Raw genomic sequence first — 23,926 nt, forward strand, 5'->3', positions numbered from 1 at the left:
AAGAAATACAGATAAAGTTCTCCTTTCTCCCTGTTGACTGAACAGGGAATGATCTGCCGTAAGACCATGTGGGGCACAGTGAGCTAAGCCTGAAAACCCAGGGCGCCTGGGTGGCTTAGTCAGTTAAGCGACTGCCTTCAGCTCAGGTCATGATCCTGGAGTCCTGGGATCGAGTCCCGCATTGGGCTCCCAACTCCACGGGGAGTCTGCTTCTCCCTCTCACCTTCTCCTCACTCATGCTCTCTCTCACTGTCTCTCTCTCAAATAAATAAATAAAATCTTTAAAAAAAAAAAAAAAAGCCTGAAAACCCAAGGAGGGGGATGGGGGCACTTATAGGAAGATTTTCTTATTCCTCAGTGTACCCTCAGTACACACAATGCCTTGTCCTGGGCCAGTATTTAATGGAGCCTTAAAGGAAATAATGAAGTCACGCAGCCACTACACCTCAGGATCTCGAACAAAACTCAAGCATCATTCCCTTGAGCAGACCCTGCTCTTATCTCTCTATCAAATCACTTCGACATTTGCTTAAAGATAAGACTGAGAAAAGAGTAGAATCAAGTTGAACAGTTTTTTTTTGAGAAGGGACATATAACACCTCAGGCCACCTGACTGAATTTTTGAGGAAAGTCTGAGGCAACTTCAGTTGATGAAGATATACGGCTTGCTTGAGTTCTTCAGGAACTCTGCTCATTCTGGCAGGATCTCTCTTTTGGTGACTTATGGGTCAGGTCACTTAGGTTAGGTCCTGAGCTGCAACTGACAAGAGGTTTTTGTTTTGTTTCCTTTTCTTTTATCAGCCCCAATCTCTATGACCTAGACTGTTCTGAAAAATTAAGTGTCCTTGGCCAAAGCTGTTTTGAGCTTCACAGGGCAGACCTGGCTCCAATGTCCCCCACATTCATTAACTGTGTGGTTCTAGGCGAATGTTGCCCACCTCTGCACCTCTTCTCTAACCTGTACGATAGAAACCGGAGATAACGGCAGCCTGCCAGAGCCATAGTGAAGCTTGGAGCTAATTCCTAGCACACAATCTGACACACGGTAAGTGCTCGATATATGGCGGCTTTATGATTTTATTCCTTCCCTGTTATCTTTTTTATGACTGGTGGCATGATTTGTATTTATGGCCACATGAAGGCAAATATGCCCCATAAGGCTGTTACAGACTTTCACAACCCAGGGTGGTCTCTCCTCTCTTTTATAGCCTCTTCCTTTCCAGACAGTATGGGGAGCACAGAGCTTATTCACCACTAACTTCAGGGCCTATCATTTATCTGGAGAAAGCTCTCCTTCCTAAGAAATGTACTCAGCTGGGAGGGTTTTCAGTGTTGTTATTATCAGACAACTACTATGTGAGAGGCATTGCGCAATTGTTTGCTGGACACAAAGGTCGGGGGGCACGACTCCTCACTTATTCTTTGCAGCGAGTATTATGAAAACTGGTGCAGTAAATGTCTGTTATAAGAGAAGCCATAAATGTTTCTGCCACATTCAAAGTGCAAGTCCTAGGTTTGGCCACATGAGACTAAAAACCACTCTATTTTCTGGAAAGGGATAACTAATGATTTGTTTTACATCTGATTGGCTTCTGCTTGACAAATTTCTCATATATTCTATAAAATTTTCTATAAATATACTGAAGCATATATGAGTATTTAGATTTTGCTGAAGTCCTTATGGGAACAGAGCCATAGATGAAGTTAGTGATGTGAAATAGCTGAGCTCTGGGAAATGTGTTCTCCTTCTCTTAACCCATCAACAAAATGCTTGAGCACTGAGAGATGAAGACGAGCCCTAAGGAACAGATTTAATAATGTAGATCTGAAAGTTTTAAGGATTCATGATGGTCTTTAAGAATTGTGATGGTCCTGACTAGAAACATAGGAGGAACATAAAAAGTCATAAAGGCTAAACAAGGAGTCAGAGACAAGCCATTAGGATAAGGATGCGCAGAGCAGGATAGGCCATTGACTCCCTAATCGGGAGAGATATTGATAGCTGTAAGGCCATGCATGATTTAGCCCATTCTTATAGTTCTGGCTCTGCCTTAAGCTATCCTGTCCCACAGTCTCTATATTACAGGTTCATTAGACTTCTTCATGCATCCCAAACTCTTCCCTGCTTAGCCTCTGGACCTATACAATGCTGTTCTCTTTCCTTGACTGCTCTATCTCCTGTTCTTCACCCGAATAACTCTTTCTTGTCCTCCATGTCTACATCTATATGCAATTTCCTCAAGAGGGCCTTATCAGAGCATCACCACCACCCTAAGTTTTCAGGGGCTGCATGCTTTTTTTCCTGATTTTAATCAGTGAACATTTTTATTTTTCATTTACCAATACCTTTTTCATTCAAAATTAACAAAAAACATCCACGGACAAAGGAAACTATCAGTTCATAGAAGTAATCAACCATAAAAATAGGATGTAAAGGGCACGGTTATATAAAGGGCCCCTGTGCTCTGTCCTGATAGTTGGTTTTCCCCAATATACGGTGAATAAGTATTCATCGCTGGCTCTATTCCATCTCTACATGCCTGACTGACTGACTCATCAGAACTACCATGCACTGACCCAGGGAGAACAACCGCACTTCACCTTAACATAAAAGAGAGGATAGGAATGCAGGCAGCCTTCCAATTGTATAGCACCCACTTAAAAGGTGATAAACATGCTGACATGTAGTTGCATTGTGTAGTCTTCTCTTCAATTATATCATCATTCTTAACTATGATGTACTTGTATAATGATCAGTTTGGGGCTTTTCCCTTCACCAGCTTCCACCTCGTTGGGATTATTTCACTCTTATGCCCATAATACAAGGAAAATGTAAATACTCAAATATTTTAAAATGTGTATAAAACAATGGGCTAGACATCGAAAGAATTAAAAAAAAAAATTAACAAATGGCCCCCCACCTAATTTTCTACCTCCTTTCAAATCAACACCTTCCTCTGCCATATATCAATGCCAGCAAGTTCCTCACTACGTCCAGGGAAGGAGATGTAACACTTACTTTTACAGATAAGAAAACTGGTTATCTTGAATGAATATGGACTCAAACTCTTCCTATTTAAAATGGCATCCTAAAGTCTTGGGACCATTCTAAGCACAGACATACTTCTAAGACATTGTAGGGGCTAATTAATGGGGCCTAATTAATGGATGGGAAGGAGCTGAGCATAGCTTACCCTGGTCCTCAGATTTAAATCCACTGATGAAGAGACCTCCTCTTTCAAAAATACAGTTCAGGACGCCTGGGTGGCTCAGTGGGTTAAAGCCTCTGCCTTGGGTTGGGGTCATGATCCCAGGGTCCTGGAATCGAGCCCCGCATTGGGCTCTCTTTTTGGCAGGGACCCTGCTTCCCTTCCTCTCTCTCTGTCTGCCTCTCTGCCTACTTGTGATCTCTGTCTGTCAATTAAACAAATAAAAAATCTTTAAAAAATAAAAAAAACAAAAATACAGCTTACTCTTTGGCAAACACAGCAAACCTTCCCAGCCCTACAGCTACCACCATCCCACCCCTGGCAGAATGCAAAGGTCACAGAAATGCTGCTTTGTTCAGCAAAAGAATGGAATAAAAAAAGTTATAAAAATATAACCTAGGCAGCAAATCATAGTGGGCTTTGGCAAGGAAGAAGACTGGGGAAAGGAACCTCAGTAGGTAAGTTTTTCAATAGCTCAAAAGAGAAATTACGAAAACCTAAAGGGCAGCAGCAGGTGTGAGAACAGAAAGGTGAGGGAAGACATGGAAAATACCTAAGAAGCACAAAGTATCTACTCACTAATTTATTGAACATCTAGTAAATACCTGGCAGTTTTGTAAGTGCTGCGAATACCACAGTGAACAATGCACATGAGGGTTCCTACTCTCATGGAGCTTACACTATAATGGGTACTGGAAAGCAATAAATAAGCAAATAAATAATGATTTCAGGGGCAATACAAAAATAACACAGTTTGTGGGAGTAGAGAGTGACTGGGTTGGGAGGGGTGTGTGTATGTTTATGCGAGACTACTTTGGGTTGAATATTCAGCAGGAAGGTGACATTTAAGGTGAAAACAGAGTGGTAAGAAGGACGCAGCCTTGGGAAGACCTGAGGAAAAGAGTTCCAGGAAAAATGGGAAGAGCAAGTACAATTTCTCAGGGTAGAGGTGACAGTATGGACAAGTTTTAGAAAACAGAGAGAAAGCCAGTATAGCTGGTGTGGTCTTAAAACAGGTGTTGGATGTGGTGGAGAAGGGAGAATGTGAACACAGGATGGAGAAGACAGAGGTCAAGGAAAGTGATGTCTTAATCCCAGGCTATCGTTCTGTGACATGAGTTTCATTAGAATTAAAGATGTGACTTTGGCTGCTGAGTGGAAAACAAAGTGCAGAAGAGTGAGAGGAAAAATAAGGAGGTCAGAAAGTAGTCTGTCTTGCTTATTGAGGCCGGAGATGATGGTAGCTTGGTTTAGGGAAACAATATGACATAGCGACAGATTGCACAGGAGGGAAAGTAGAGCATCAAAGATCAGTCTTTGGCTCCCAGCTAGGGCAGTTTAGAATGAGGATGCAGTTAGCCATGCTAAATACCAAAGATGAAATAGCAGTGTTGCAAAAGAAGACAGTCAATTTCATTTTGTTCAGTTTGAGTATGAAGGGTCTATAATATATCTAAGAGAAGAGGCCCAGCGGGCTCTTTTAACTAAAAGTTGGAAGCTTAAAAGGTAAACATTTCTGAATCATTAGTTCTAGTTGAGAACTGGAGACTTTGTGGGGTGGGGAGGGGAGGATAACCAGGAATAGAGCTGAATGGGATGTAGTCAAGGTTAAAGCATTGCTGACAGACTAGATAGGAAGAACAAGTAAGAAAGATGGGAGATGGGAGATAAGAAGGTAGGAAGAGAAGCAGGATTTAAAGGTGACAGAATAAAATCAATTCAGAAAGAAGACACTGGATTGGGGAGATTAATCTGGAGGAGACAGACTAAGCATTTAACAAGAGTAAAAATCCAAAGAAGGTTCAAGGCGCAGTTCTATATATCTCACGTATTTTTTCAGCCTTTATGCACTTAGCCACTGACATATGCATATAGGATATACAAAACCATGAATGCAGCCAGATTATAGATGAAGACATGGATAGCATATGCCCAACTTTCTCTGACCTGGCTATGACTCTACTTCTTAATTCTATTCAAAAAAAAAATACAGAAGTGAAATTAAGAAACATCATTATACAAATAATCCTAACATACTTTTTAAAAAAACTAACCACCCCTAAAGAGTACTTGAACTTATTTTTTTTAAACAGGTGAATAGAAAAAAATAACTCATAGCTAATTAGGGTGAAGAGTCATGATATTGTGGCTTAAATCTTTTAACTAGAATATCTACCCAAGAAGCACATCAAGTAGCCATTGACAATGAGAAACTGTCAAGGTTCAGGAAAGTAGGAGACTATAATCCAGGCTGGCCCTTGGCAGGTTCTGGGACCAAGATATATAGGGAATAGGAGACAAGAAACTGAGCCAGTGGAAAACCAGGGGATGAACTGGGGGCCAAAAGGATTAGGGTGTCAAGGTCAATAGGTCAGTAGTGGTCAGAAGACTCCTCCTGCCAGCAGAGCTGGACTGTCCCAGCTTGACCACTGTAATCTGCCAGATCTAGAGGAACAGAACAGATTACTGAAGCAAATACCCCTACTGTTCACTGGGTTAGAGGAAAAAAAAAAAAAAAGCCAGATTCTTAAAAGATATCATTTTTTTTTTTCTTCTTTTAATCACAAATCTCACAGAAACTGACTCATTTTGAGAACGACATCAGAACATCGTTCCGGTTCCGGGAACACTGGCTGTCTTTCACACTATCTCATTGCTCTGCCATGATATAAGACAGTTTAACTTGTGGAGTTTCTGAATAGCTTGGATGGGCGATTTTTCACTCAATGCTACCAGTCCCTTCTGGCTAAGTTCAGGACCCACGGCTCCAGCAAGAGGCAGCAGAGAGGGTGTACTTTGAGGTACCGTGGATGGGGGAGGCTAAGTGAAAAAAGGAAGCCATTCTACCTTCATTCAGTGTCTTCAGGCATGAGATCGGCACTACTCCTTAGGGTCCTTATTTGAAAAAAGGAAGGTGAAAAAGTTAGTGATACTAATATGATTAAATATGCTAAGGATTATTAACCAGAGGGAGCCTGGCAGAGCAGCCAACATTACACAAACAGAACTCAGTGTGGCAAAATCATCCTCAAATCTAGACAGCGGCTGCTGCTTAAGCAAGGAATGATATAATGATCTATTACCAAAGTTTGGGCAGGCCTGGCTAATACAGTGAAGAGCCAGCAGGTGCCAAGAGCACTCACACTTCACAAGTTTACCCCTGGCAACACTACAGGCAGCAGCCATAGTAGATCCTGTCCTGGTGTAAGATGCCTGGCACATGCCCCTTTGCTAAAAAGAAATTCTCACAGTCCTTCAAGATTCACCATCATGGGCTGATTGTGTCCATCCCAGATCTGAATGTTGAAGCCCTAACCGCAGCCACCCCCCATCCCGTCCCAAAGTACCTCAGAATGTGTCTATATCTAGAGAAAGAACATTTCAAGAGGTAATTAAGTTATAATGAGGCTATTAGGGCAGAGCCCAATCCAATGTGATGAGAATCCTTATAAGAGTAGGAAGTCAGAGGGTGCCTGGGTGGTTCAGTGGTTTAGCCTCTGCCTTCAGCCCAGGTCATGATCTCGATGTCCTGGGATCCAGCCCCACATTGGGCTCTCTGCTCAGCGGGGAGCCTGCTTCCCCCTCTCTCTCTGCCTGCCTCTCTGCCTACTTGTGATCTCTCTCTCTGTGTCAAATAATAAATAAAATCTTAAGGAAAAAAAAAAAAAAGAGTAGGGAATCAGGACACACAGAGATACCAGGAGCCTGTGCACATAGATAAAAAGGCTCTCTGAGGACACAGCGAGAAGGCAGCCAGATGGCAAGCTAAGGAGACAGGCCTTGGGAGAAACCAAACATGCTGACCCCTTAATCCTAGACTTCTACCTCCACAACTATGAGAAAATAGGGTTCTACTGCTTAAGCCACCCACTCTGTGGTATTTATTGTGACAGCTCTAGCAAACTAATGCATTCTCCAATAATTTTTTAGAAGAAAAATCTTTGAGGGACACCTGGGCAGCTTAGTCTGTTAAGCATCCCACTCTTGATTTCAGCACAGGTCATGAGCTCAGGGTCATGGGATCCAGCCCTGAGTTGGGCTCTGCACTCGTGGGGAGTGGGGAGTCTGCTTGAGATTCTCTCTCTCCCTTTCCTTCAGCCCCTCCCCCTGCTCTCTCATTCTTTCTCTAAAATAAATAAATAAATCTTTAAATATACATAAAGAAAAGAAAAACCTTCGATAGTAAGTGGAATCACAATAGAAAACTACTTGTATATTTTGCTAATGCAAGTCTCAGTACTTTCTTGACTCTAAAAGAAATAATAATCCTGAAAGAGACAAAGCTAACAGATGTTTTATTATATTTTTAAAACCCAATCGAAAAAAATTATTTACATTACATGGCATTTACCAGTCGATAGGCAGTACTACACATATTCTTAAAACTTCGTAGCCTCCCTTCCTCTTCCCACCTGATTGTTGCACATCCTTTGCACTCTCTCGTGCAGATTGTGAGTTTCCCTCAGCCAGCAGCCATCTTCTAAAGTTTGCTCTCGTAGGATTTAATCATGTTGATTTGGGAAGCAAGATTTGTTGCTTAATATCTCATTCATTTAAGGAAATCATGTGTTGCTGAATTTCTTATTTTCACCTTTATAATAAGGGCAAGATTTAAATAATACCTAGAAAGAGCTGTTGTTGTACAGGGCTCTCTCTGCCAGAGAAACCATAGGAAATCCTCTCAAGCTGTTGAGCATTGAAAATAGTAGCTGTTTATGACTTGGAGTGACTGCCAGCTGGGAGTTGTGGTCCTGTCCACAACTTGGTTCCCACTGAGCTAGAAATCCTAGTTCTTGATGTAAGCCATTCTCTATGTCCCCTTGCTCTCTCTCTTTAAAATGGTCTTGCAATGTTGACCTTAAGGACTAATGCTTCTTGGGGCACCTGAGTGGCTCAGTGGGTTAAGCCTCTGCCTTCGGCTCAGGTCATGATCTCAGGGTCCTGGGATCCAGCCCCGCATCAGGTTCTCTGCGCAGCAGGGAGCCTGCTTCCTCCTCTCTCTCTCTCTCTCTCTCTCTCTGCCTGCCTCTTCGCCTACTAGTGCTCTCTCTCTGTCAAATAAATAAAAACCTTAAAAACAAAACAAAACAAAAAAACTAATGCTTCTTTTCTGACTGCTATTTTCCTGGACACATTTTCTACCCTTCTCCTCTGTAATAAGTGATTTTTAGAAAGTGCCTATACTTCCCTAGGTGGTGCCATGAGGCGCATCTGACCTTCCTCTCTTTTTGGGAGAGATACCAAAGTACTTATAGGCGTTGGCGGCGGGGACTTATGACCCAGAGAGGTTTCAGGCTTTTGCTTCAACAGCATTTCCCCTTCTCAGATAATAAGGGTAGCTACATTTCTTGAGCTTTTACTATACTGCAGGTACTATGTAACTATGAAGTAGGGGCTATTACCGCCATGTGATGGAAGAGGAAACTGAGTCATAGAGAGGTCAAGTAATTTGTCTAGCATCCTATAGCTTGTGAGCTGTGACCTGAGGCCAGGGATTCAGCCTACAAGGCAGGCACTCTTAGTCATCACACTCTACTGCCTTTCTTAACTCTAGTACTTATGTCCAAGGAAATTATTAATGTTCCTAGTTGCACAGAGTTCTTTAAGCAAAGGATTTCACAGCACCAGGCTGTGTCTTGAATGCTAATGCTGTTTCATAATTCCAAACCTAAAGAGCCTTTACTAGATCTTATTTAGTCAAAAGTATTAGATTATTTGCACAGATGAGGCTTATCAGTGCATAATAGCATTATATTATAATACAATAGTTGCTTCCACATTGATCAATCTAGTCCTTTGTATGCAAAAGGTAAAAGTGTCTCACACTGAGACCTTAGGAGAAACAATGCCCAAGGTTCTCTCTGGGTGACCTACCACCATGGAGGGCCAGCATGAAGCAGGTCCACGTGAAGCACATATGTCTGAGTGTATGTAACACACTCAGGTATTTTCTAATCTTTTCTAATTTCTTATGAAAAGTTGATCATGACCCTCTATCAGGTCAACACTTAATGTCTGAAAATAACCTGAAAAATTTGGAAACAATTTGCTCATCCAGAGTTTTAGGGGAGAAGGGAGAAGATGCTTGGCTTACCTGAAATCACTAACTCTGCTTTTTATTTAATTCCTTGGTCAGTTAATGCTGAATAATTATTAAAGATTTTATTTATTTATTTGAGAGAGAGAAAGAGAGAGAGAACATGAGTGGGGCGGGGGGGAGGGGACTCAAAGGAAGAGAGTGAAGCCTCCCCGCTGAGCAGGGAGCCCAATGCAGAGCTTGATCCCAGGACCTTAAGATCATGATCTGAGCCAAAGGCAGACGCTCAGCCTGAGCCCCCTCGCCAGGTGCCCCCGAAATTTTTATTTATTTTATGGCTTGTATTTAAGAAAGAGACTGGAAGCCAAGGTTTGAGTTTTCTGCTTAATCTCAATGGTTGGGAAATAAATTCTCAAGCCTAGGGAATGCATTAGAAAAGTAAGTTATTTTCAAACGTTCAGTGTTGACCTGATGGAGGGTCATGATCAACTTCTCCTAACAAAATAGAAAAGAATAGAAAATACCTGAGTGTATTACCCACGCTCAAGGTAACTATTATTTTGTGAAACTCTGGTTTTCAACTCTATACGGATGTAAATTGTGTATCCTGCAGTGGGTCACAGTCAAAAGCATTTGCAAAACACTGAGTTAGATCAACAGTTTTATCAGGACACAGAAAGGTGCCTGAATAGAGATCCGTCTCTGCTTTCAGCGAGTTTGAGGGGCACAATACACGATGATGAGCGTACTGTGTATACTCCAGGTGTGTATTCTTTCCAATGTTTTCTTTCTTTATTTCCCAAATATATGTTATCTCAACGGCCTCCCTTTCATTCCGTTAAGAGATTACTCCTCCTTCTCTGATCCAGTATCATTAAAGCATGCTTTCTTCTTTCCTTACCTTCAGAACACTGCTGTAGTCTCTCCATGGGGTTCTTTCCCCCAGTCTTCCTCTACTCACTAATTCACATTATCTTCCTCTGCCAGACCATTTCCAAAAATAACACGTACATTTAGTTACTCCGTTTATAGAGAATGAAGTCTAAACTCTTCTCTGGCCTTGACTCTCCTGTCTTTATGATCTGCATTTTCCAACATGTATCCCATTTTCTTTTTTTTTTTTTTTTAAAGATTTTATTTATTTATTTGACAGAGAGAGATCACAGGTAGGCAGAGAGGCAGGCAGAGAGAGGAGGAAGCAGGCTCCCTGCTGGTCTCAATCCCAGGATCCTGGGATCATGACATGAGCTGAAGGCAGAGGCTTAACCCACTGAGCCACCCAGGCTCCCCATGTATCCCATTTTCTACAAACCTTGGTCTCCGGAATGTGCCATGTTCATACCACTTTCATGCCTTTGGTTGCACAGTTGGACTACTGTCTCTGTGCTCAGCATTTTTCTCCAGATTCTGTCTCAGGTCCTAACTCTCCCATGAATTCCTCTGTTACCACTACACTTCAGCTCTCGTTCAGCTCTCTATGCTTTTAGAATTCCTAGAAGTGAGACATACTGTACTTTATCTCTCTTCCTCATTACCACAGTCTACCCTCATCCATAAGGTGTTTTTTTCCCCTTCCATTATATTGTAAGTGGCCTGAGAACAAGGCTTATCTTGTACTGTTAAGAGTTACAAAACTAGCAATAATGGGATTATGGAGTACCTACTATGTGCCAGAAATTCACAAATATCATTATGCATGGATTATTATGTATTTAACCTGTGTTTTTTTTCTAAGCTTCATGACAACCCTGAGAAAGAGTTATTGTCAAACTTCATTTTTCGTGGATTCCCTATTTGCAAATCAATTACTTGCTAAAATTTATTTGTAACCCTCAAATCAAAACTCAGTGCATTTACGGTCATTCATGTGATGAGGGAACAGAAGGCTGGCTGAGGACATAGCAAAAGCTGACACCCTCCAACTTTCCCCCACCCCCACTCCTGGGTGGGACATATGTGACATTCTTTAGGAATCTCCCACCCATCTTAATGTTAATACCTTGCTAGAGGGCAAAACCACCTCCACAAGGGCAAGCCCTCTGTTATCTGGTGTCTTGTAGGTCGTCCTCTTTAGCATATGAAAGTTCTATTGAAACCTCCCTGTCCCTTACCTTCCCCCAACTCCATGGTACAACACCTGCCATCCCTCACAACCCCGGGGCAGCAGCTTTTCCTGCCCACAGGTCCTGTCCCCGTGCCTTAATAAACCACCATTTTGCACCAAAGATGTCTCAAGAATTCTTTCTTGGTCATTGGCTCTGGACCTCACCCACCGAACCTCACTTATATTCTCGAACTTCATCACATGGACTGTGTGCAGAGTGGCAAACATCTGAGTCACCCACTGCATATGTACTCAGCTGATGACAAACATGGCAATGCTCTGACTTTTTCTTTTAGCTCACATACTTGAGTAAGGGCCTATTCAGCCAGAGGGGTCCCACCCCGGTTTAACTGCCATTTTGATGTTTATGCAGTAAAACTTAAATTGACCTTGCGCCACACACACCCCCCCCCCCAGGAAAACTTACTTAAAAACAAGTCCCGGAAACCAGTCCCAGATAACAAAGTCCAAGTACAAGGGTGGGTCAGGCCAGGTGGAGGTATTCAATCAGTGGGGGCGCATACGGTCTCCTAGCTACCAAGGAGTGTGGGCCCCGCCTTTTGGGCACCTTTTGGGCGCCAATTCTGACCAAGGTGATAGGCTGCTTCAAATGTCTACTAGGGTAAATTGTAATTCAGTTGGTCACCTAGCATGACTGTGCAGCTTTCTCTGTGTGTTACAATCTCATTGGCCACCTGTGTGTGGCCAGGCCCAACCACAGGGCCTTTGCTCCATAAAAGTTAGTCTGGAAAGCAGGGAGGGGTCACCCTCTTTGTACTAGGGGCTGCCCCGACCAGTCTGTTTGACGGTCGGTTTTGATTCTTGATGCTTGGCACGAAATAAAGCTTTGCTTGACCTTTGCTTTGTATCAGTCTTGCTCCTTTAATCGCGGACCCATTATTGGGGGACCCAACACTTGTAAACATGTTCCTGTTCATAGCCAATTTAATGACCCCCCCTGTTGGTTTTTGTTTGTTTATTTTCTTTTCTGTGTATGTGCTTTTTATTGGTGATTTCACATTTTAAAATGTCCCATTGCACAGTGTAAAGGACTATCTAGTATTCTTAAACTCAAAAAGACTGTCACGTGCCTTACAGAGAAAACATATGTATTACGAAAACTTTTTCTGGCATGAATTAAATGTCTTGGCTGTGAGTTCAGAGTTAATGATTAACCATATACCTTAAAAACAATGTCTTTTAACAGTAGCACACATAAAACAAGGTCATGTATTAATTGGTTAATGAAAATGGTATGAGCAAATTCTCAAAGGAACCTCATCCTGTATTTTTCCTAGGAGTAAATGGTTCAGTATTCATTAATTTATTGTTTGCCACAAATCTACACAATATAACTACCATGAATTACGAAAATAGACCATACTTCTATGTCTCCTTTATTTCTTATTTAGATAGGAAGAAATAACATAGAGAAATATTAAGTAACATGTTTGAAGACACCAAGATAGTTACTAGACAAGCTGGGATTTCAACTTGCATATGTCTGATTTAATTCTGTCAAGTCTTAAAGTTTCAGCGTGTTGCAAATTCAGTTTTCTGTTGATAGAATGAGTCTCACTACAAATTTTTCCAGTGGCTGAAAAGTAAATAAATTGTGTTTTTCCTCTTTTTCCCTTTCTTTCTCTAAACTGGATGTTCAGAGTTTTATTTGTGTGTGTGTGTGTGTGTCTGTGTGTGTGTGTGAACAATGTAAATTTCCCCCAAATTACTATGTTATTTATATTCATTTATAATTACTTCAATAAATATTGGAGTGTCTACTATGCTTCAAGATATAACCATCTCTCAACAAGTTCAAAATTTATTGCTGAAAACAGACCTAGAAACAAATAATGAGAATATTATGAGAGATATTAAAATGTTATGTAAGAAATATGCTAGAAGCAGAGATATTTACAAGGTTTCAAAAGGCCAGAAAATTAGGAAAAACTTGAAATCTGCCTGGGATTTTATGAGAAGACTTGAGTAGAAGGGATTTTTTAACTGGATCGGGAACGAACTTGCATCAGATTGGAAACAAGAAAGATAAACTAACTAGAGAACCAGCAGGGAGAGACTTAGAGATATGACAAAGCCCCAGAGTTTGGAAAACAGTGTATCAGAAGGGAAAAGACTTTTGGAATATCTTTTCTATAGTTTCCAAAAATAAAACTATTATTTGCTTTATCATTTTAAGACATACAACCACACTTTATTTTCCCCCAAGTTTAATAGGTTGTAGCTATTGCAGCTCACTTTCATCAATTCATCAAATCAATCTTTTAGTGAATCCGGCATTAGTAAGCATTTTAACTAAAATGCCCTGCTCATAACTACATTGAAAAGAATGCATTCTTCTTAAATAATTTCAGTTAATCTTTCTTTGTTCACTTCCCCGTTTAAGAAAAAAGAATGAAGAAAACGTAGTGGTACCTATGTAATTACCAATTTTGGGTCAAGATTCCATGCTAAATCTTATTTGAGGAGGATATCCTGGAGCTTGGCTGGGATCCAAAGATGGATCAGGAAAATGTCTTCTTTTTCAAGGATTACTGATTAGTGTTAATAATATGAGATATAAAGAGATATAGGAGAGAAAGTACCATTAGAATTCGGAGGCCCAGAGTACCAAGAAATTACCTTAGGAGACTGGGAGAAATCAAGCGAGTCTAAGAGCACAGAGGAGGCAGAAACCAAGAGCTAAGAACATAGAGTGCACTCAAGAAGCAGAATGTGGTGGGGCAGCTGGGTGGCTCAGTGAGTTAAGCACCTGAATCTTGGTTTTGGCTCAGGCCATGATCTCATGGGTGGTGAGACTGAGCTCCATGTCAGACTCCGTGCTCAGCAGAGAATCTGCTTGAAAGATTCTCTCCCTCTGGCCCTCCTCTCCCTCTAAAATAATTTTTTTTTAAGCGGGAAGTAATTCATTTGACATAAGTCTGTGAGGAGGAGGAGTAACTCATGCATTTAGCTGTAAAGATAGGTAACCTACATACTGTGGAGTATACTAGAAAACAACATGAAGACTTTGAGTTGTCATTCAAGGGGACTAGGAGTTCCAGTGAAGGTTTCTGATCTAAGAAGTGACATAATCAGAGCTGTCCTAGGATAACCACTAGGACTATGATGTACAAGATGAATAGAGATGTAGGTAAAGCTCTGAGGGAGGATTAAAGGAAAGAAGCCATGGAAATAATGTAGGCTGAGACAATTAAAGGCTTAATTAGGATAACAGCAATGGGAAAAGAGAGGAAAGAATGGATAGAAAAGATACAATTGTAGGCATAGCCTATAAGAAAGGAAAAGAAGGAAAAGTCAAGAAAACATTATAATTCCAGCCTAAGGACTACTAGTTCTACAAAGAGAAGTATAATATGCAAGAAAACTTGCAATTCAAGATATAGTTTATGCCATATTAATCCTGAGGTGCCAGCCAATCAAAAATGCCCAGAGCCCTTGGAAATAGAGGACTGAAGTTTAAGTAAGGTACAGGTGATGTTGAGTAAGGTTATAAATTAGAGTTTATAATCAAGCAAAGATGATAAATGTATAAAAATGTTTCTATAAAGTGGTGGAAAGTAGAATAAAAGAAGTGCAAAGTTGTCTGGGATTTCAGAAAAGAGAAAGATCATTTTCAGATGGAGTTTGGGGCTTCCTGGTCTGGCACTCAGAAATCTTGCTAGATCCAGGTTAATGATTTTGACAGCGATGGAAGAGGAAGGAATTCCAAAAGACGAGGGCATTCCAGGTGCCTGAAAAGGCACCAGTAAAGAAAATGAAATAGAAAAATTCAGCTCCTGTTTGTGAAGGAATGACTAGGACACCAGCATGCTGAGAATTTTGTGTAGTGTGGAGGATTAATAAGAGAGTGGGACAGAAATTTCTGACTATGCCAAAATGACAACAAAATAATCAGCAAAACTGCTTTATTTAAGTCAAACCAGCTAATGTCCCCATGCCTAAACCTTTGGTTAAACTAATTGCTCATTGGGCCAATGCACTCTAATAAGTAACTAAATGAAAATATGTAACTCAATCAGAAACCTGGTCATCTTAATTTTTTTCAGTTTCAGCATCTAAAAATCTTAAAGTCCTACACTCTTGAGGATTAAAGGAGGACCTAGAGATTATTTAATCATTCTACCTCATGTTTCAACTGTGAACATCAGTATCTGAGGTTTTTTGAAATTACAACTTGTATTTTGCATCAGCCAGTTCAGATGTTATTTTTTTAATGTAAATTCTAATGGATAGAAGTATTTCAGAACTACGGGGAAAATATCAGCTTGGCTTACTTTATCACGTTTTTAAAATCAGAAAACCATTTCATTCTTTGTAAAAAAGAATTCTTGAAATGCTCAAATGACAGTAACAATCCTTCCCCCATATTTTTACAATTAAAACTGTATTCTTGGGCACTGGTGATATAATATAAAATGCAGCATCAATAATTCCCATTTCAGTTACTTTCAGCAATATTTGCATATAATTTAAGTAACATATGTACCTCTATAAAAATCAGGGCATTGATATTATTTATGAACAATTCCATGATTTCAAAAAGTCTTCTTTTCCTCTTTCAATAGCTGATTAAAACAAAACAAAACAAAACAAAAAAAACCCCTCTGCATTCTCCAAGTGAAACACAAATAAAACTCCCAAATGAATAGTAGGCTGAAAGAAAACTACCTGATCTGGGAGTTTTGCCAAAACCTTATTTTAATGAACTTTATGGGGAGATACAGAAAGAGCATTATACTGGAAATGCAGAAATCAAGTCAGCATTCTTGGTAGGAGTACATTTTAGCCTACAGCACAAAAGGAGTTAATCTGAAATGCAAACAGGAGTTGCATTAAATTTGCTTTGTTTGCCATTCAACATGCTTTGCTTTAATGGCAAAGGCAATACTGAAATTGGGTGAGTACTTAAACTTTATTATGGAAATAAACGATGTTGCTCTAGAAGTCTTCCATGACAAGAAAAACATGCTGTGAGGAGATATTGAATTTCTTATTTTCCTATCCAGAACAATTCTCTATTTGTCCAATATTTTCAGGCAAGGGTTCCACAAAATTAAAAATGGCCTTCCCCCTTCTGAAAGCAAAACCCCAACAAAACTTAAACTATATTTTCTTTGCATGTTATAGTTAATGTACTTTCATTATGCTTAATGTACTTTTAATAGTCTCTTATGGCAAGATGGTGATATTAAATGTGGGAATAAAATATCCATGATACAACCTTGAGTTTGCTATACTGCTTTTTATCTGAGGGCTCAAAACACTTTACACACATTCTCATTCAGTATCTCCTTGAGGTGTATTATGAGCATTTTATGGTTGAGAACACTGAAGTGTACAATGACTAAGAGAATTGAGGTCATTTCCAGAGCTCACACTAAGCACAACCCGAATATGTCCCCTACAGGAGTAAGTGCTCTCTCCCTCCAGGCCAGAACGTCTCCAAAGGGCTGCAGCACTGGCCTCTCAGGGCCAAAACCTGAATGCGTGTTCACTAATCTTTTCATTCAGGGGATTGTCTCTTACCTGGACACCATCAGATGCAGGGATGTAACTTGCCCTTTTAAATGTGTCTGTCACATTTCTGAGAATTTCCACAGACATCAGAAGATCACCTGCATAGAAATTTTTCCTCTGAGTTAAATCCAACAGTGTCTTGGTCACCTGGGACATTCCATCACCTGCCAATGTTCGTTGCCCCTTAGCAAGGTGTTCTTTGATCTGTGATGGTCAAAAGAACAGAACAAACATCAGAATCTTCATTACTATTAATCTACATATTTTTATCAAAAAATTTATTTAAAATTGCAGAGTCAACTTTAAAATAGCATTGCAAAACTGTAAATTTTGTGTGTTTCACACTGAGATGGATAAACATCCAGCATACAAACATTAATGAGTATATACACTTTGGCAGGCATGACAGACTTGACCTTTCTAGAACTCAGAACACACAGTTGAACAAATTGGCAAAAGTTTGGGTTTTTAATTGAAATAAAAATTTTAAAAAATACTTTTGCAGGAGATAAACAAGTGAGATAATTCAGCAAGATGTGATCAGAGACAGGAGATTATAAACATCTCAAAATACCTATTTTTCTAACTTCCAGGAAAGATGGTGGAGTAGGAGTACCCTAAGCTCATCTTGCCACTTGAATACAACTAGCTAACACCCACATCAATGTAAATAACTGAGAAAATGACCCAGAGACTCCCAGAACAAACTCTCCACAGTTAAATGTAGAGAAGAGGCCACATCAAAGAGGAAAAGAAGGGTAGAGATGTGGGACTATTGGTGGGAGGGAGGGGGAGAGCTGCAGTCAAAGAAGGGAGAAATAAAGATAGTCACACCAGGGAGTACACACAGGGAAGATGAATCCCCATAACATCTAGCTTTGAAAACTAGAGGGGCCACATTTTTTTAGTTCTTACAATCAGCAACCTTAAAACCTGGAACTTTAAAAAAGCAGAAGAGGCAAGGGGCAAGAAGAAATTGAGTTCCTGTCCTTAAACAGATAATAACTCAACAAAGAGCACCATGGAGATACAGCATAGAAGCAGCAGTTTGAAAAATGCCTGGGATATGTGGGAGGGAGAAAAATGTGTATACTAATCCCAGATCTTGTGCTGGAGGGATAGATTTCTCTAGGAACAAAGGACAGGCTCCATCTCCCTCCCTTGCCCCATCTAAACATACACCCTCCTCCAGGAAACAGCTTCTGGCCAACGCTCATTACCCAGCTTGCTAACAGTGCACCATAGACACGCATTCTCCTCTTGCCAGGCCTTCCCTCCACGGTCCGTCCCATAGTAGAACCACACAAACCTTGCTGACACAGGCATTCTAGCTGAACACTTGTGTAGATGCACCCATCCACTGAGCCTCCCTTGGTCACTATAAGCTGCAGGTTCCTTCCCACTAACATGGATATTTCTGGCACCACATGCCCCATACCCACATTCTCCTGCAGTTCAGTGCTATTGCTTCTCTGGCAAGTGCCTGGTCTGAGTCACTTAACCCCAAGGCAGCCCCAGACTGGCCCACTAACAATACAGGAACCAACAAGTATCAGAACCATTGCAGATGATGGGACTGAAGCAAAAGTGGCTCAGTCACAACAGCAGGGCACATACAACACACATAGGAAACATCCCTGAAGCTCCAGGTTCTAGTGAACAGGATACATTGCAATGCAGGGCACTATAGGACTTCTTCTACATAAGGCCATTACTTTTAAGAGAAATAGTTAACTTTCCTAACACATAGAAACAGACACAGAGGGGCGCCTGGGTGTCTCAGTGGGTTAAGCCGCTGCCTTCGGCTCAGGTCATGATCTCAGGGTCCTGGGATCGAGTCCCGCATCGGGCTCTCTGCTCAGCAAGGAGCCTGCTTCCCTCTCACTCTCTCTGCCTGCCTCTCTGCCTACTTGTGATCTCTCTCTGTCAAATAAATTAAAAAAAAAAAAAAGAAAAAAGAAACAGACACAGAGAGTTAGGCAAAATGAGGAGAAAGAGGTATATGTCCCCAAAAAGCAACAGGACAAAAGCAAAGCAAGAGACTTAAATGAAATGGAGATAAGTAATATGTTTATAGAGAATTTAAAGTAATGATCATAAAGATACTCATGAGGTTTGATAAAAGAGTGGAGAATCTTAGTGATACTCAACAAGCAAATAGAAAACATAAAAAAGAACCAATTTGTGATGAAGAACACAATAAATGAAATAAAAAATGACAAAGTGGAATAAATAGTAGACTAGAGGAAGCAGAAGAACGGATCAATGACTTACAGGAGAGAGCAATGGAAAGCAATCAGACTCAGGAAAGAGAAAAAAATACTAAAAAGTGAAAAAAAGGCTTAGGGAATTCAGCAACACAATCAAGCATAATAATTTTCACATTATAGGGATTCTAGGAGGAAAAAAGAGAGAGAAAAAGGGAGCAGAAAAATTTATTTGAAGAAATAATAGCGAAAAACTTACCAAATCTGGGGAAGGAAACAGAAATCTAGATCCAGAAAGCACAGAGAGCCCCCAACAAAATCAACTCAAGAAAGTCCATGCCAAGACACATAATAATTAAAAGGGCAAACATTAATGATAAAGAGAGAATTTTAAAAGTAGCAAGAGAAAAGAAAAGTTACATACAGGGGAAATATCATAAGGCTATAAATTGACTTTTCAGCAGGTCAGAAGGGAATGGAATGATATAATCAGTGCTGAAAGGAAAAAACAAGACCAACAAAACAAAACAAACAAAAAACAGCAGCCAAGAATACACTATCCAGTAAGGCTATGATTCAGGATAGAAGAGATCAAGAGTTGCCCAGACAAACAAAAGCTAAAGGAATTCATGACCATGAAACTAACCCTATAAGAAATGTTAACTGGGACTGAGTGGAAAGGAAAGACCATAAGCAAGAATAAGAAAAGTAAGAAACAGAAAAGCAGTAAAAATAAATATATCTATAAAAATCAGTCAAAGGAGTCACAAAATAAAAGGATGTAAAGTATGACATCATATACCTAAAATATGGGAGGGAGAGAGGTAAAGAATGGGTTCACTTAAGTTCATTCAATTTAAGTTAATAGAAACTTAACAGAGACTGTTATATGTAGAAGATGTTATATACAAACCTCATGGTAACCACAAATTAAAAACCAGTAATAGATATGTAAAAATGAAAAAGAGAAAGGAACCCAAGTATATCACTAAAAAAAGCCATCAAACTGCAAAAGAATAGAGCAAGAGAATAAAAGAACAGAGAACTAAAATAACAACCATAAGACAGGTAAGAAAACGGCAATAAGAACATAACCATCAATAATCACTTTGAATGCAAATGGACTTAACACTCAAATCAAAAGACATGGGGTGATGGAATGGATTAAAAAAAAAAAAAAAGACCCATGTATATGTTGCCAATAAGAGACTCATTTCAGACCTAAATACACATGCAGATTGAATGTGAAGGAATGAAAAAACATTTTTTCATGCAAATGGCAGTGAAAAGAAAGCTAGATAGCAATACTTGTATCAGACAAAATAGACTTTAAAACAAAGACTGTAACAAGAGACCAAAAAGGAACACTATATAATTATAAAGGGAACAATCCAAAAAGAAGATATAACAAATTGCAAATATTGTGCACTAACTATGGGAGCACCCAAATACATAAAGAAGCTAAAAACACATAAAGGAAGTAATTGATAGTAATATAATAAGGGGACTTTAACACCCTCTTATATCAGGGGGCAGATGTTCCACACGGAAAATCAACAAGTAAACAGTGACATCTGATCATTCTAATATTCAGAATACTCCACCTAAAACAGCAGAATACACATTCTTTTCAAATACATGTGAAACATTCTCCAAAAGACATATATTAGGCCACAAAACAAAGTTCAACAAATTCAAAAACTGTGAAGTTGAAGTCATACCATGCATCTTTTCTGACCATAATGCTATGATACCAGAAATAAACCATAAGAAACATCTGGAAAGAATACAAATGCAGGGAGGTTAAATAATATGTTACTCAAGAATCAATGGGTCAACCAAGAAACCAAAGAGGAAATGAAAAATAGATGGAGACAAATGAAAATGAAAACACAATTGTCTAAAATCTTTGGGATGCAGCAAAATCTGTTCTAAAAGGGATGTGTATAGCAATACACGTGTACCTCAAGGAAGAAAGAAAAATCTCAAATACACAACCTAATCTTATACCAAAGAGAACTAGAAAAAGAAAAACAAAACTCAAAGAGAGGAAATAATAAATATCAAAGCAGAAATAAATGAAATAGAAACTAAACAAACAAACAAAAACCAATGGAACAGATCAATGAAATCAGGAGGCGGTTCTTGAAAAGATCAACAGAACTTATAAACTTTAATTAGACTCACAAAAAAAGGGGAGGGGAGGAGAGGACTGAAACAAACAAAAACAGAAATGAAAGAGGAGAAATAAAAAAATGACTCCATGGAAATGCAAAGGGTTATAAGAGAATATTATAAAACCCTATATCAAAAAATAGACAATGTAAAAGAAATAGATAAATTAATAGAAATATATAAACTCCCAAAACTGAATCAGAAAGAAATAGAGGGGTGCCTGGGTGGCTCAGTGGGTTAAAAGCCTCTGCCTTTGACTCAGGTCATGATGTAGCCCCGCATCGGGCTCTCTGCTCAGTGGGGAGCCTGCTTCCTCCTCTCTCTCTGCCTGCCTCTCTGCCCACTTGTGATCTCTGTCTATCCAATAAATAAATAAAATCTTTAAAAACAAAACAAAATAAAGAAATAGAAATATATAAACTCCCAAAACTGAATCAGAAAGAAATAGAAAATTTGAACAGACCAATTGCCAGCAATGAAATTGAATCAGTAATTAAAAAAAAAGAACTCCCAACCAACAAAAGTCCAGGACCAGATGACTTCTCAGGTGATGTTACCAAGCATTTAAAGAGGAGTTAACACCTATTCTTCTCAAACTATTCCAAAAAATGAAAAAGGAAGGAAAACTTTCAAATTCATTCTATCAGGCCAGGATTATTCCCATACCAAAGCCACATAAAAAAGACACTGCACAAAAAAGAGAACTACAGGCCAATATCTCTGATGAGCATAGACGCAAAAATCCTCAACAAAACATTAACTAACCAAATCTGACAATACATTAAAAAGAATCATTCACCATGATCAAGTGGGATTTACTTCAGGGATGTGTTCATGCCTCAATATTCACAAATCAACCAACATGATACATCACATCAATAAGAGAAAGTATATAAACCACATGATCATTTCAATGGATATAGAAAAAGTATCTGACAAAAGTATAACATTCAGTCATGACAAAAAACCCTCAACAAAACAGGTTGAAGTGAACATACCTCAACATAATAAAGGCCATATTTGAAAAATCCACAGCTAGCATCATACTCCATAGTGAAAAGCTGAGAGCTTTTCCTCTAAGGTAAAGAACAAGACAAAGCTGTCCATCCTCACCACTTTTATTGAACATAATACTAGAAATCTTTGCCATAGCAATCAAGCAACACAATAGAAATAAAAGGCCAGATTGGTAAGAAAGAAGTAAAACTTTCACTATTTGTAGATGACATGACATTGTATATAGAAAACCCTAAAGACTCCATCAAAAAATGACTAAAACTGACATTAATTCAGTGAGGTCATGAGATACATAACCAATGTACAGAAATTCATTGAATTTCTATATAGTAATGAAGTAGCAGAAAGAGAAATTAAGAAAACAGCCTTATTTATAATTATACCTCAAATAATAATATATCTAGAAATAAACTGAACCATGGAGGTGAAAGACCTGTACTTTGAAAACCATAAAACTCTGATGAAATAAATTAAACATGACACAAATGGAAAGACATTTCATCCTCATGGATTGGAAGGACAAATATTGTTAAAATACCTGTACTATCTAAAGCAATCTATAGCTTTTTTTTTTTTTTTAAGATTTTTTATTTATTTGACACAGAGAGAGCATGAGAGAGAGCATAAGCATGGGAAGCAGCAGGCAGAGGGAGAAGCATGCTTCTGGCTGAGCAGGGAGCCCAATGTGGGACTCTATTCCAGGACCCCAGGACCATGACCTGAGCTGAAGGCAGACACTTAACCGACTGAGCCATCCAGGTGCCCCAAGCAATCTATAGCTTTAATGCACCCCTATCAACATACCAACAGCATTTTTTCAGAGACTAGAATGAATAATCCTAAAATTTGTATGGAACCACATAAGATATCCAAAGCAGTTTTGAAAAGGAAGAACAAAACCACAATTGCAGATTTCAAGATATACTACAAAGCTACAGTAATCAAAACAGTTTGGTACCAACAAAAAAAATAGGCACATAGATCAATGGAACTGAATAGAGAGCCCAGAAATAAACCCACGATTATATGGTCAATTATTCTTTGACAAAGGAGGCAAGAATATGCACTGAGGAAAAGACAGCCTCTTCAACAAAGGGTGTTGGGAAAACTGGACAGCTACATGCAAAAGAATGAAACTGGAATACTATCTTTCATCACACACAAAAATAAACTCAAAATGGATGGAAGACCTAAATGTAAGACCTGAAACCATAAAGATCCTAGAAGAGACAAAGGCAGTAATTTCTCTGACATTGAATGTAGCAAACTTTTTCTAGATACATCTCTTGAAATAAGGGAAACAAAAGTAAAAATAAATTATTGGGATGATACAAAAAAAAAAAAGTTTCTACACACCATAAGAAACAATCAACAAAACTAAAATACAACCTAGTGAATGGGAGAAGATATTTGCAACTGACATGTCTGATAAAGGGTTAGTATCCAAGTATCCAGTTATATAAAAAATTTATGCAACTCAACAGCTAAAAAATACAAATAATCCAATTAAAAATGGGCTGAAGACATGAGCAGATATTGAAGACATCGAGATGGTTAATAGAAAAGATGCCGACACCACTCATCATCAGGGAAATGCAAATTAAAACCATACTGAGATATCACTTCACACCTGTCAGAA

At 39.3% G+C, this 23,926-nt stretch overlaps 1 protein-coding gene across 4 annotated transcripts in view; it reads right to left on the reverse strand.

Annotated features, from left to right (window-relative positions):
* ADGRB3 (adhesion G protein-coupled receptor B3) overlaps positions 1 to 23,926 on the reverse strand; it is a 721,557-nt gene that overhangs the window by 355,150 nt on the left and 342,481 nt on the right. For all 4 annotated transcript variants that reach the window (XM_032864447.1, XM_032864448.1, XM_032864444.1 and 1 more), the window contains one exon: positions 16,898 to 17,092. In XM_032864447.1, coding sequence (XP_032720338.1) covers positions 16,898 to 17,092 — 195 coding nt within the window. The remainder of the gene's footprint in view (positions 1 to 16,897; positions 17,093 to 23,926) is intronic.

Source organism: Lontra canadensis, unplaced genomic scaffold (genome assembly GCF_010015895.1).
Source record: "Lontra canadensis isolate GAN:19392208 unplaced genomic scaffold, GSC_riverotter_1.0 scaffold27, whole genome shotgun sequence".
NCBI classification, from domain to species: domain Eukaryota; kingdom Metazoa; phylum Chordata; class Mammalia; order Carnivora; family Mustelidae; genus Lontra; species Lontra canadensis.